The following is a 12529-nucleotide window of genomic DNA, read 5'->3' as shown; positions in this document are numbered from 1 at the left end:
GATTTGCCAGGTTACTATTTAATTTGCTTCATTACAGATTTTATAAGTGTTTCCCACTTCATGCAATACCCAACTATATACTAATAGTTTCAGGAAAAATTTAAACATGAAGTCTGCAGAGTTCGCTGTGAGCTATTAGGTCCTGCTTAATTTCTCTTCCCTGGCCCCTGGCCAGTGGCCCCAACTAGTCTGGGATCCAGAGCTGCTTTTCTGCATAGTTCAGTGGCTCTGAAAGAAGCTTTGACACTGACAACTCCTCCTCCTACCTCATTCCACTCTCACACTAGAAGAGCACAGAAAAGTTAGGTAGGTCACGATGATGAGTCGTGTAAGGTAAGTCAGGACCCTGGCAGACCGGGGAAAAGTAATATGGGTTCAGATCATAGAGAAAAGCTCAAGGGAGCCTGATGAAGAATACAAACCAGCATATTGTCAGGCTAATCAGGGCTCAGAATTAGAGCATTATTAATAGGGGCAGGTTCTGGCTAACAACGCAGAGATTTCAGCCAAAGACCTTCTGAGGGCACCCTGAGACTTTTTGCTCAAGAGCTGCTCTTCAAGTGTGGTGCTCCAGGAGGAGTATTTCATTGCAGAACTGAGCTGCAGGCCAGAGGACAGCAAGCACAGTTGTCTCTGAAAGCCTCGAGGCAGGTGTAGTTCCATATCTCCATTCTCCATTCTCACACAATCATTTCCATTTGCCTCAAATACAGTTACAGAAAACTGAAGGATCTATTTGGCCATTAACTCTGAATCTGGCAAAGAAAGTACCAGCTAGTAGCATCCAGGAAATCCTAAAATGTTCCATTATTTTATTCAGAAATGCTCATGCAGCCCTCCAACTTGGACTTATTCCTAATATAAGAAAAAAATAAATAAATCAGGATTTTTTTTTTTTTTAAGAGAGAGCCTATAACTTTGACCAGAACCTTTCAGTAAAAAAGTAAAATATTGGCTAGAAGTACAGGGCCAAAAGAAGAAACAGTCCCAATCTCCTGGCAGATACTGCATGTTTTCCCATAAAATGTATTTTCAAAAGCTATCTGAGTCTGCAATCTCGACAAACTACTCATAACTAAGTTTCAAAACCTCTGCCAGGATACCAACACTTTAATTACTTTCTTTACAGCAGAAATGAGAGCCGAGAGCCAAGGGGTAGACAGAAGTGTATGTAAGTGTGAGGGGAGGGAAGCCCAGGCAGCAGGGATGCTCTGCGGTGGTGTCAGAGCACAGCATGTGCTTTTGTATGGCCCCCTCGTGTGTGCTTGCACAGCCTGGCTGTGTCCTTGAGAGCAACAGAAGATCTGTGGAGAAGCAAAACTTCAATGTCTCTCCTTTCAGCAGAAGTCCTCCTCACCTGCCATACTCAGAAAAGCCAAATGAGCAGCATAATGGAAGTCGGTTGTCAGCTTACTAATGTCAATTATGTGAGGCCAAATTAAAATGTCTGATTTGTGGTAACTTTTAGAAGTCAGAATTAATAAAAAAAATCCACCCCAACATTTATGGAAGTACCACAGAGTCTCTGGTGTATCAAAGTAGATAGGGCCTCTAAAATTATGTATTATTTGATTTTTATCAAATACATGCATTTAAATCCAGTTTAATTTAGAAGGTGTCTGGCTGGCTCAGCTGATAGAGCATGCAACTCTTGATCTCAAGGTTGTGAGTTCAAGACCCGTATGTGGTATGGAGTTTATTTAAAATTAAAAAAAAATTTTTTTCTTAAATAAAAATACATAAATCTAGTGTAATTTTTACATAATATATACAATTAAAACCTCAATAAATACTTTTGTCTTTTTACACAGCTGCCAACCATAAACTGCAAAACCCCATTATGATTTTATAGAACTGCTCACAATATAAAGATATAACTAAAACCAGAGAAAGGATGTTTATTGCAGAAAGAAGAATTCTATACTTTGAGACAGAAATATGTCTAATGAAACACGCACTCCCGCATGAACACAAAAGAATACAAAAGAAACACGACATCCATTATGTGTCATTACTAATTTCATTATCAAAGTGAGACTCAAAATAATATCTCCATCTTTCATCCAGAGAGTGATCAGATTATTACTAACTCAACTAATAATAATAGCCCCACGTCAATAGTATCTTTAACTTAAAGACAACAGCTATTTCTTTGTCCTCCAGCCCACCACTCACCTATCTTTAAAAGAGAATCTTTCACCCACATGGTTTCTCACACTTGACTGTACAGGTGTATCCCACACAGTGGGAGTACCAGATGCAAATTAGCAGAAAGTCTACTCTTGACACATAATAGGAGCTGAGGAAATTTGTTTTGATTTGAGCTTCTATAGCTTTCACAGAGGCTCTTAGTGAGTTATCTCTATTATGAAGACTCTGCTCTAATCCAACTAGAGAACACTTACAATAACCTATCACATATAAGATATTACAGCAGGCCATCAGAAGAGAAGATGTTGTGGGTGAAAGCAAAACTGTCCACATGTCTGAATTAAAAAAACATAGGGCATCTGTCCAAAGTGCAGAAGAGCTATGTCCTAATGGTTGACAACCTAGATTCTGAAGAATGGACCTTTTTACTTTTTCAATTTAGCAAATTCTTTCCTATCTCAAAGCCACATTTCTTTAAAAAGTAAAGAATCCATTTGCATGTCTAAGACTTGATAAGAAAGTTGAAACAAGTATTAGGAGTCACAGCTAGATGACCACAGTGAATAGGTGGGAAATTTCCCATGATACCAGGCCTCCAGAAAGAATTTCTAGGAATTAAAAAAAAAAACAATTGGTACCTATCCTACCTTGAAACATTAAAAAAAAAAAAAAAAAAAAAGAAACATTTAAAACTTGGGTGGCCCCACATCCCTTGGGAAAATGTTCCATTGTTCTTTAAGGGCAGAGTATTTGGCAAACAACAGAGGTCTCTATCTATAAGAAGACTAGCAACAGCTCCATGTCCATAAACTCATCTACCTAGTACGGGATTAGAGAAGTACTAACGGAAGTACCCTCCTGGTCCCTGTGGGAGGAAAGAATGAAGGGTAAATCCAAGGTCTGAGCAACTGACTCTCTTGTCTCTAAAGGAACCAGTGTCATTCATGACAGATCACTGGGGCATTTTTTCCTTCCAACCAATGCTTTCCTTCCCGTTTCCAAGTTGTATCTTGAGTTAAACAAAGCCACTCCCACTGCCATCAGATGATGATCACTGATACCTATGGAGGAAGGCATTGTCAGCCCCAGACATGTTATCTGTCCATACTGTGAGACTGGTCCTCCAGGTACCAGGAGCTGATGTCCATCAGTAAAGAGGAAAGCTTCTCTCGGACTCCAGACTAGATTCTCTGGCCTAAGAGAAGCTACCAGACAACAGGCTATCACCTCCGATATCTTCCAGAAAACCCTGCAGGAATACTTCAGCCAAGGGCAAGAGAAAAGGAACTAGGAAAAATCTGTAGAAAGATGTCCTATTCATGAAGAGAGATGAAAGATCCCTTTCCCTCAGCCCATGAGGAGCCCCAGGGAGGACCTCTCTCCATGGCTTAGCCAGAAACCATTGGGAATATAAAGAAACTACCTCAGGTTTTTTAAGTGTGCTTAATTTTTATTTCTCTCAGCAATGAAAACAGTTTATTCTAAGAGTACGGAGAACAAAAATATATTACTTCAAAATGGCGTAATGTTTACCATTTTCTAATTGGGGAGACTGAAATATTATTCATAAAGTCGGTTCTCATGGACATGACCTCTAAGTGTCTCCGAAATATCTCTCCAACCTAAATAATCTTACAACTTGATTCTTAAAATTTAATGATTCAATGACAAATGCATACTTGTTCTAAAAAGATGAAAATGGTATTTATTTGAAATGGTATATGAGAATCCAAAAAACCATACTCAGAACAACTTACTTTTTTTGGCTTCTTTATTCCTAAAGCTAATTTGTTTTTGTTATTTATTCACCTAGTGGTGATGCAATAATCACTGTTTTCATGGTTTCCTTAAGTACCGGGCAATTTAAACTGTCAGTGTTCTTTTGCTGTCTTGTGACAAGTGCTTATTATGGTTGACTTCACAGAAAACCAACCCCTGGCAGCAGACACTGCATGGGGTGCTAGACCCCAAGAAGATCAGCCACAGAGATCAGCTCCATTCATGACTGAGGGCAATTAAGGGAACATGGAGGCAGGAAAGCACCTGTAGGGCCTGGAAACCTACGCTGTTTTGAGGTGGCAGGTCCCCATCCGGAACACCATCGGAAGCAAGTTACTCCCAGACACTGTCAACCTGCTAGCTTAAATCCCTAAGCCCAGTTCACCTGCCCTCTTCTCCAAACCAGCGTGAATACCATTAATCCTTATGGTCAGTTGGTGTCAAAGTTGCTTATACTCAAAGGCAGTGAAACTGGGGTGCCTGAGTGGTTCCATAGGTTAAGTGTCTGCCTTTGGCTCAGGTCATGATCTCAGGATCCTGGATCAAGCCCCACATCAGGCTCACTGCTCAGTGGTGAGCCTGCTTCTCCCTCATCCTCTGTCCCTCCCTCCCACTTGTGCTCTCTCTCTCAAATAAATAAATTCTTTTTTTCTAAAGTGAAGCTGCTGAAGCTTAAGTAGGAGAGGCTGGCCAATGGAAGAGATTCAGAGTCAGCCCCTCCTTAGGAACACAGGTATTGGGCAGCCCTGGTGGCTCAGCGGTTTAGCGCCGCCTTCTGCTTGGGATGTGATCCGGGAGACCAGGGATCGAGTCCCACATCGGACTCCCTGCATGGAGCCTGCTTCTCCCTCTGCCTGTGTCTCTGCCTCTCTCTCTCTCTGTCTGTCATGAATAAATAAATAAAATCTTTAAAAAAAGGAACACAGGTATTTCCTGGCTGTGATTTTTCTTGTCTTCCTCTTGGGCTATCTAGCATTCTGGCACAACGCAAGGCCTTTCGTTCTGACTGCATCATGCCTGACATTCACTGCTGGCACTGGCCAGCAATCACTGCTCTCAGAGGGCTTCAGTGCACCCCGGAAGACTAGCCCATGGCTCACTGAAAGCACACCAACTTCTCATTAAGTTTCATGCCTTTGAGGAACATTCAATTCTGGTTCTAAGGACTAGTAGTATATGGTGGTGGAGGAGGGAGACCAGTAGTGAATATTAAAGGCTAAATGACAGCTGTTGTTCCTCGTTGTCTCCTGGGTAAACTCCTAAATTTCTGCACATACTTCAAAGTCCACACAGTCCGTCTTCCACAACCACTTCCTTACTCAGTGGGTACCGTATTGTACCCACTTCACTGTACTGGAAATGTCTCTTTACATGTCAACTTCACCTACTGCAGAATAAACTCCTGGAAGGAAAGGGCAATGGCTTATTCACTTCCCCAGCACCTGGGCCAGGTCAGGGCTCCTACTGGCTTACTGAGCCTTCTTCCATCTCCCAGGCTGAGCTGGCCACTCCCTCTGCTCTAGTATTCTACATACTAGGTACACTTCCGGTGTAGTGGTTAGCATACTATCGGGATAGGGTTAATGTCTTACATCACCGTATCTCCTCAAACCTAGCCCGAGGTAGGTAGTCTGTAACTATTTGTAGTGAGAGATAGTATTGAATAGTCAATATGGCTATTGGCCAATGGCCAGTGTGGCCAGGTGATGGAAGACCTCGTTGTTCAGGTCAGTGTGGGCTTTCGGTACAGGAAGTGATCTGATTAAAAAGCAGAGTTTGAGCAAAATTCCTTTTGTCAGCCAGAGGCCAGAAGACTGCATTTGTGTGGAGAGAGGGGAGAGCAGTGCAACAGCTAGGAGTTGAGAAGGTAAGAGGGGCAAGTGATGCTGGGAACCTGACTAGGCAGGGCTCCACACTGAGTAGACTGTGGCAGAGGTGGACACCACTTATGTCAGCTATGTGGTCTTCGGCAAGTCACTGAACCCCCACTGATAGCCTCAGTCTCTCATCTGCGATACGAACTAATACATCCCATGGTTATAAGGATTAAATGCGAGGAGGATGGAAAGCACCCAGCATAATAACAGGTGCTTATAAGGTCTCCTCCCTCATCTTTCCAAATGGCACCCATAGTACCTAAGATCCAGGGTCACTTATCTAGTTCCTTGATCTCAAGCTCCTATTTTCCCCTGGTCATTTGACCAACCTTGTAGGCCCAGACTCTGGGACTGGTCTTACCACTCATCAGGAAGAAATACAACAGCTATGACTCATTTCCTGCGCACTTTGCGCAAAGGCAGTCTGAATGACAGACAACCTGGTCTCAGCTGTAGCTCATGGCCACGTCTTTAAGTCTAGCCTCAGCCCTTGGAGTGTGAGGTGGGATCCCAGTCTACCCAATGCTGATGTCTCTAGCACAGCCAGCCTGCTTTTCTCAACTCTATCCTTAGGTGATCATCCCTAAGTTTATTCCACCTTCCTCTTGAAGTCTCCCCCCATTGCTTAGCCCCCAGTGCTAAAACCCAACCTCACAGAAAGACTTTTGCCTGCATCCACCAGTCTTTTGTGGCCCAGCTCAAATGCTACCTCCTTCATAAAGTTTTCCCTGAGTTCACATCATAAGAGATGGGATGCCTCCTGTTCTAAACTCCCCCCAGGATTTTGTTTATATATATCTCTCTCACCTGTCAAAGCCTGTCTCATGTGATAAAAAACCTGCACACTTGTCTAAGTTGCTGAGCTAAGAATGCCAGGGATGGAGGTCTTTGGTCCCTCATCAGTAACCCTACAGCCAAAAGCATTGATACTGTAAGTTCTCCAGAACCTGCCTTGTATGCATTCCAGTCCCTCTGCCTCAGGACTCCTATGGGTGCTGGTGCTTTTCACATCCACTGGCTACCCCGGTCGGACTACACACGTCCTGCCACTTGACTATATATGGTTGGGCCCACCCTCAGCTTCATTTCTGCTTCACAGAGATCTGACAACCCATCCATATGTAGGTAATTCTGCATCCAGATCTTAGCCTGGTCCCTTATTTGTGGCTTCATTAATCCCATTCCAGTTCTAGTAGCTGTTAATGATCTGCCCTCTGACCTACCCAGATGTATATTTCTTGAGGACAGAAATTACTATTCCATTCTTCTTTTAGCCCCTCACAGAACTAGTTCCACCATAGGAACAAAATAAATGCTCCTTTTTCATCTGGTTTAGCCAGTGCAAGTGCTGAGTGCATAATATTGCTTTGATTATGGCTCATATAAGATAGATTATTTCTCATTTCTGGGCAGAGTTATTTGATTTGTGCAATATCCCCACACCTTCCTTAATCTTTCCAAACATAGTGGATCTCATGGAAAGTACAACACACATAAGCCCACCTGGACAAGCAGGAGGAGGTTTGTATCTGGTAAAGGGGACTTGAGCTTCAGGGCCTGCAGGAGTTCCAGAACAACACCACGAGACAAGTAGAATTTATCCCGCTCCTAAACAGAACAAAAGAGAAGTTTTAAGCTATGTCTAAAAACTCGGTTAGAATAGATCTATGTCAAAAGAACTTCCAAAAGTTCCATAGACTGGAAATGAAACACAGTATTTGAAAATGCATAATGAACGGTCCTTAAGAAGTAAAATTAAAACTAAAAAGAAATAATTTAAAAGGCATTTTTTTGTGTGTAATGAGTTTACTGAAGGACTGAGAAAACATAATTCACAGATAAGAAAAAGACAGGATATCGCTTAAATGCCGAAACCAATAGATTTGGTCCTTATTTACAGGAAATGGTAAGTTCCAAGAAATGCAGAAATTAAACAAATCGAAGGGCATTTTTTTCCAAAAGAAAATGATTTGAGAGAAACAGCTGTCTCACATCCTCTCTAAAGAACTTACTTTTCAAATGGGCGCTTAAGCAGGCAGAAAACTAGAGATGGAATATACTGTGCACTACCACCCAAAGTGTCAAATCATAACATTTTGCTTTACTTAATATTTTTCACAATAAATAAAAGATCAGAGGGGCATCTGGGTGGCTCAGTTGGTTAAGTGTCTGATTCTTGGTTTCTGCTCAGGTCAGGATCTCAGGGTGGTGAGATTGAGCCCCATGCTGGGTGTGAAGCCTGTTTAATATTCTCTCCTTCCTCTGTCCTCCCCCTCAACTCCTGCACATGTGCTCGTTCTCTCTCAAAAAAAAAAAAAAAAAATCACAGAAACAGTTGAGGCATATGGTGCTCTCTTTTCTTTCTCCCTTCCTAGAGGTTGCCACTATTTGGAATCTGGTTCTTATTATTTCGTGTATATTTTTACTATATATACATGCCTTCGTCACAAGGCATAATATTATTTTTGCGTGTCTTTTTAACTTTCTGTAACAGTACCATTCTGTGCATCTCTTTCTGCAACTTTTCATTTCTCACTACATTATATTTTTTAAAATTAGTCCCTATTGATACATGTAGCTCTAGTTCTTTCAACTAAACGGCTTAATAACATTTTATTATATGAACATGCCAAAGTTCATTGATCTGTTCTCCCATTAATAGAACATGAGATCATTTTCAAAGTTTTTTTTATCGCCAACTACAATACACATGAAGAAACGTACATAAAACATAAATGTGCAGATAAAATGGATTTGTATCGACTGAATGCCCAGGTCAAAGAGCAGCAGCACATCACAAGTAGCTTAGAATGTGTGTCCTTCCCTGATCATAACCAAGTAAATGGAGACCCTATGGATCTGCATCCATTTTCTTTCTCTTTATTTTTATTCATGGTATACTGCCTCCTTGAATGTCTGATTATCTTTGCGTGCTGAATGCTTTCTTAAAAAATTATTTCTAGGGGATCCCCGGGTGGCTCAGGGGTTTAGTGTTTGCCTTCGGCCCAGGGCATGATCCTGGAGAGCCAGGATCAAGTCCCACGTCAGGCTCCCTGCAGGGAGCCTGATTCTCCCTCTGCCTGTGTCTCTGACTCTCTCTCTCTCTCTCTCTCTCTGTGTCTCTCATGAATAAATAAATAAAATCTTTAAAAAAATATATTTCTAGAAATTATTTGAGGCTTGAAATGTTCTCTTCATCCAAAAAGCTCTCTGTTCGATTTTCACCAGGTCCCTGAAGGCACTAGTCTGGTCCAGGGTTAAACACACAAGCCTTGTAATATCTTATCTTGGGCCACTGAAGGGTCTGAAATTGAGCTTGATCCATGTGAGGGCAATTTTACCTCTGGATTATCTTCACTTTGTGGTCCTGACAAACAGGGTGGGGCGGGCTGGCAGGGGTACAGTATCAGACTGAGTCCCTGCTCCTGGTAGGTCCTGCATTAACTCTGTTCACCTCCTGGATCTTTCAGAATTGCAGCTCAACCTCTCAATCACATCTCTGCACTTCTGTGGTCTCCCAGATCTTAGCCTGGTGATTCATCTATACCTGGGTTGGCATTTTGATGCACTTAAATGTTCAGAAATTATTTTGTTCACTTCTTTTTTCACTTTTTAAGTGGAAAGATAGGTACAAATGATCTAGCCTATTATTATCAGGAGAGAAGTGTAAAATTTTTATTAAAATTATACTAAATTTATGGGTTATTTGGTGAGAATTAGCTGTCCTTATTATGCTGGGTTCTCATCCACAAACATGAGAACTGTCTCCATTTATTTAACATTGTCAAATAAGACTTTCTGCTTATCTCCATAAAGTTCTTGCACATTTTTGTTAGATTTATTCTTTGTTGACACTATAGGTGACATTTTTAAAGTACACTTTATAATAATTCGTAGCTGAATATTAAAGGTGGATGAGTATTCATTTGTAGTGAGCATCCTTGCCGAGCTCTCTCACAAAAGTTATAAAGAAGTGTCTACAAGTAGATTTTCTTTGGTTCCTCTGTAATCACATCATCTATCGAAAGTGAGAGTTTTATTTTTCCTTTCCAATCCTTATACCTTTGATGGTGTTTTTCCTATCTTACTGAACTGAGTAGGCGCTCCTGGATCATAATGAATAGAACAGTGATAATGGGCATTCTTGCCTTACTTATTACTATTTTTAAGGGACTCCGTTGGCATTTCACCATTAAGTATAATGTTTCCTAGAGATTTCTGGTAGGCACCATAATAAGTTAAGGAAGTTCCCATCTTTTCCTAGTTTAACAAAAGTCATCCCAAATGGGATAGAATGCTTCTCTTCTATCTGCCGTATGATACAAATTTTTCACCTTTAACCCGCTAACATGATGACATAAATCAATGTTCTAATATTTAAACCATTCTTAGATTTCAAGAAAATCCTCACTGGGCCATAAGGCTTTATTTTTTTTTAAGGTTTTATGTATGTATGTATGTATGTATGTATGTATGTACATTGAGAGGAGTGGGGGACACATGCAGAGAGAGAGGCAGAGGGAGAGGGATAAGCAGACTCCCCACTCAGCAGGGAGCCCAATGCGGGGCCTGATCCCAGGACCCTGAGATGATGACCTGCGCCAAAGGCAGACACTTAAGTGACTGAGCCACCAGGTGCCCCAAGGCTTTATTTTTAACACATTAATTTGCTATTATTCATTCAGAATTTTTATACCTTTGAAGTAGAATTGGCCTGTGATTTTTCCTTTTCCCACTGCCCTTGTCTGGTTGATAACAAGATGCTACTGCGTTCATAAAAGATGTTGGAAGCATTCCCTTCTTTAGATTCTTTGTATTAGTTTGCACAAAGTCGAGCTCAATCTGTTCCTTCACTGTTTAATAGAACTTATCTTTATAACTGAACAGTTTTTAATTATGGATTCCATTTTTTTAATCCTTTAGGTCTAGTCATCTTTTTTTCCTGGTTGTCATACGTTACATTTTTCTAGAAAACTGTCCCTATTGTGCAAGATTTCAAATTCACTAGCATAGAGTTGTTTCAAAATCTCTATTATGTCTGCAGTTACATTCCCTTTTTCACCACTGATACTCTTTATCTGTGCCTTTTTTCTCTGCTTCTCTTGATCAGTCATGCTAAAGTTTTGTCTTTTATTAGTCTAACCCAAGAGCCTTCTTCTGGTTGTAATGATGCTCCACTGTGGCTATGTTTTCCATTTCATTAATTCCTGCTCTTATCTTTATTATTTCCTTCCTTTAAATCCTCTGATGGTTACTTTATTACATTTATTTCACCCTGACTTGTTAGCTCATTTCATTTCTCTTTTTTTTCCAACAGAAGTATTTAAAACCATACATTTTCCTCTAAATAGCTCTGTGGCTATATATCTTAAATTTTAGAATGTAGTATTTTCATATTTGTGTAGTTCTAAATATTTTTCTAAATTCTCTTATCTCCTTTGATGAATCATTTAAAAGCATATTTCAAATTTCCAACTATATCAGGTCCTAGACACCATTAATCCATTCAGTACTTTTGTATAAATTTGAAAAAGGACACACACACAACACAAACATACATCACATTAACACATAGCTGCAGGGATCCCTGGGTGGCGCAGCGGTTTGGCGCCTGCCTTTGGCCCAGGACGCGATCTGGAGACCCGGGATCGAATCCCACATCGGGCTCCCGGTGTATGGAGCCTGCTTCTCCCTCTGCCTGTGTCTCTGCCTCTCTCTCTCTCTCTCTCTCTCTCTCTCTGTGTGTGACTGTCATAAATAAATAAAAAATTTAAAAAAAAAACACATAGCTGCAAACCTGTGCACATTAACCCTGGATGTGTTTGTGCACATGCCCTGTTGCCCACTCACATATATCCTCAGCACTACACAGGAATACATTCTACACACACCCCATTCCTGCAAAGTGACTGGGTCAGGGTCAGAATCTGGCAGGGAGTCAGGATTTAGACATCTGAGCAGAGGGGACTGTCAAGAGAAGAATCTCAGGCCCCTAGGTGGTAGCTAAGACAGGGCACAGCCGCCTGCACATGTGTGCCAGGAATGTGTGCATATATGCTGTTCGTGTGTTTAAGGGCCACTGAGCTGGTGTGACTTCATGTAGGGGGTGCCTATCCCAGCTGCTCTAGGATTTAACCAGGAGGCCCCAAATCTCTACACCTGCCTCAATACTCACATAAAATGTAGTATGTCTAAGATGTGAGTGGTGTCCTCTTCAATGTGGAGCCTTTCTTTAGGTCACCCTTGAACACCTATTATGTGGTTATGATTTTGTTATTGATTTATAATTTAACTGCATTGTGATTAAAGAACTTGATCTCTCTGAAATGAGTATTCCCCAGTGTATGTGTTAAGACTTTATTTGTGGCCTGGGATTCCTGGGTGGCTCAGTCAGTCAAGCATCTGACACTTGATCTCAGCTCAGGTCTTGAGTTCAAGTCCCATACTGGGCTCCACACTGGGCTTGGAACCTACTTAAAAATAAAATAAGATAAAATAAAATAAAAGACTTTACTTGTGGCCCATTACCTGGTCTACATTTATAAGTGTTATGTATATGCTTTTTCTTAAATATATTCTCAAACTGGTGGATTTTAGATTCTTTATATGTCTATTGGATTCAATCTGCTCATTTATTGTTCAAAACTAGTAAGTTTTATTCATTTTTTATCTACTTGACCTATCAATTACTGAAAGAGATGTGTCAAAATCTCCCATTAGGA

General features: G+C 41.0%; 1 protein-coding gene across 11 annotated transcripts in view; it reads right to left on the bottom strand.

Moving 5' to 3' along the window:
- The window catches only part of UNC79 (unc-79 homolog, NALCN channel complex subunit), a 238947-nt gene that overhangs the window by 23450 nt on the left and 202968 nt on the right, over positions 1-12529 (bottom strand). For all 11 annotated transcript variants that reach the window (XM_038545595.1, XM_038545589.1, XM_038545598.1 and 8 more), the window contains one exon: positions 7311-7415. In XM_038545595.1, the coding sequence (XP_038401523.1) occupies positions 7311-7415 (105 nt within the window). The remainder of the gene's footprint in view (positions 1-7310; positions 7416-12529) is intronic.

The sequence above is a fragment of the Canis lupus genome, chromosome 8 (assembly GCF_011100685.1).
Source record: "Canis lupus familiaris isolate Mischka breed German Shepherd chromosome 8, alternate assembly UU_Cfam_GSD_1.0, whole genome shotgun sequence".
Taxonomy (NCBI): domain Eukaryota; kingdom Metazoa; phylum Chordata; class Mammalia; order Carnivora; family Canidae; genus Canis; species Canis lupus.
This window is presented reverse-complemented; position numbering and strand designations above follow the sequence as displayed.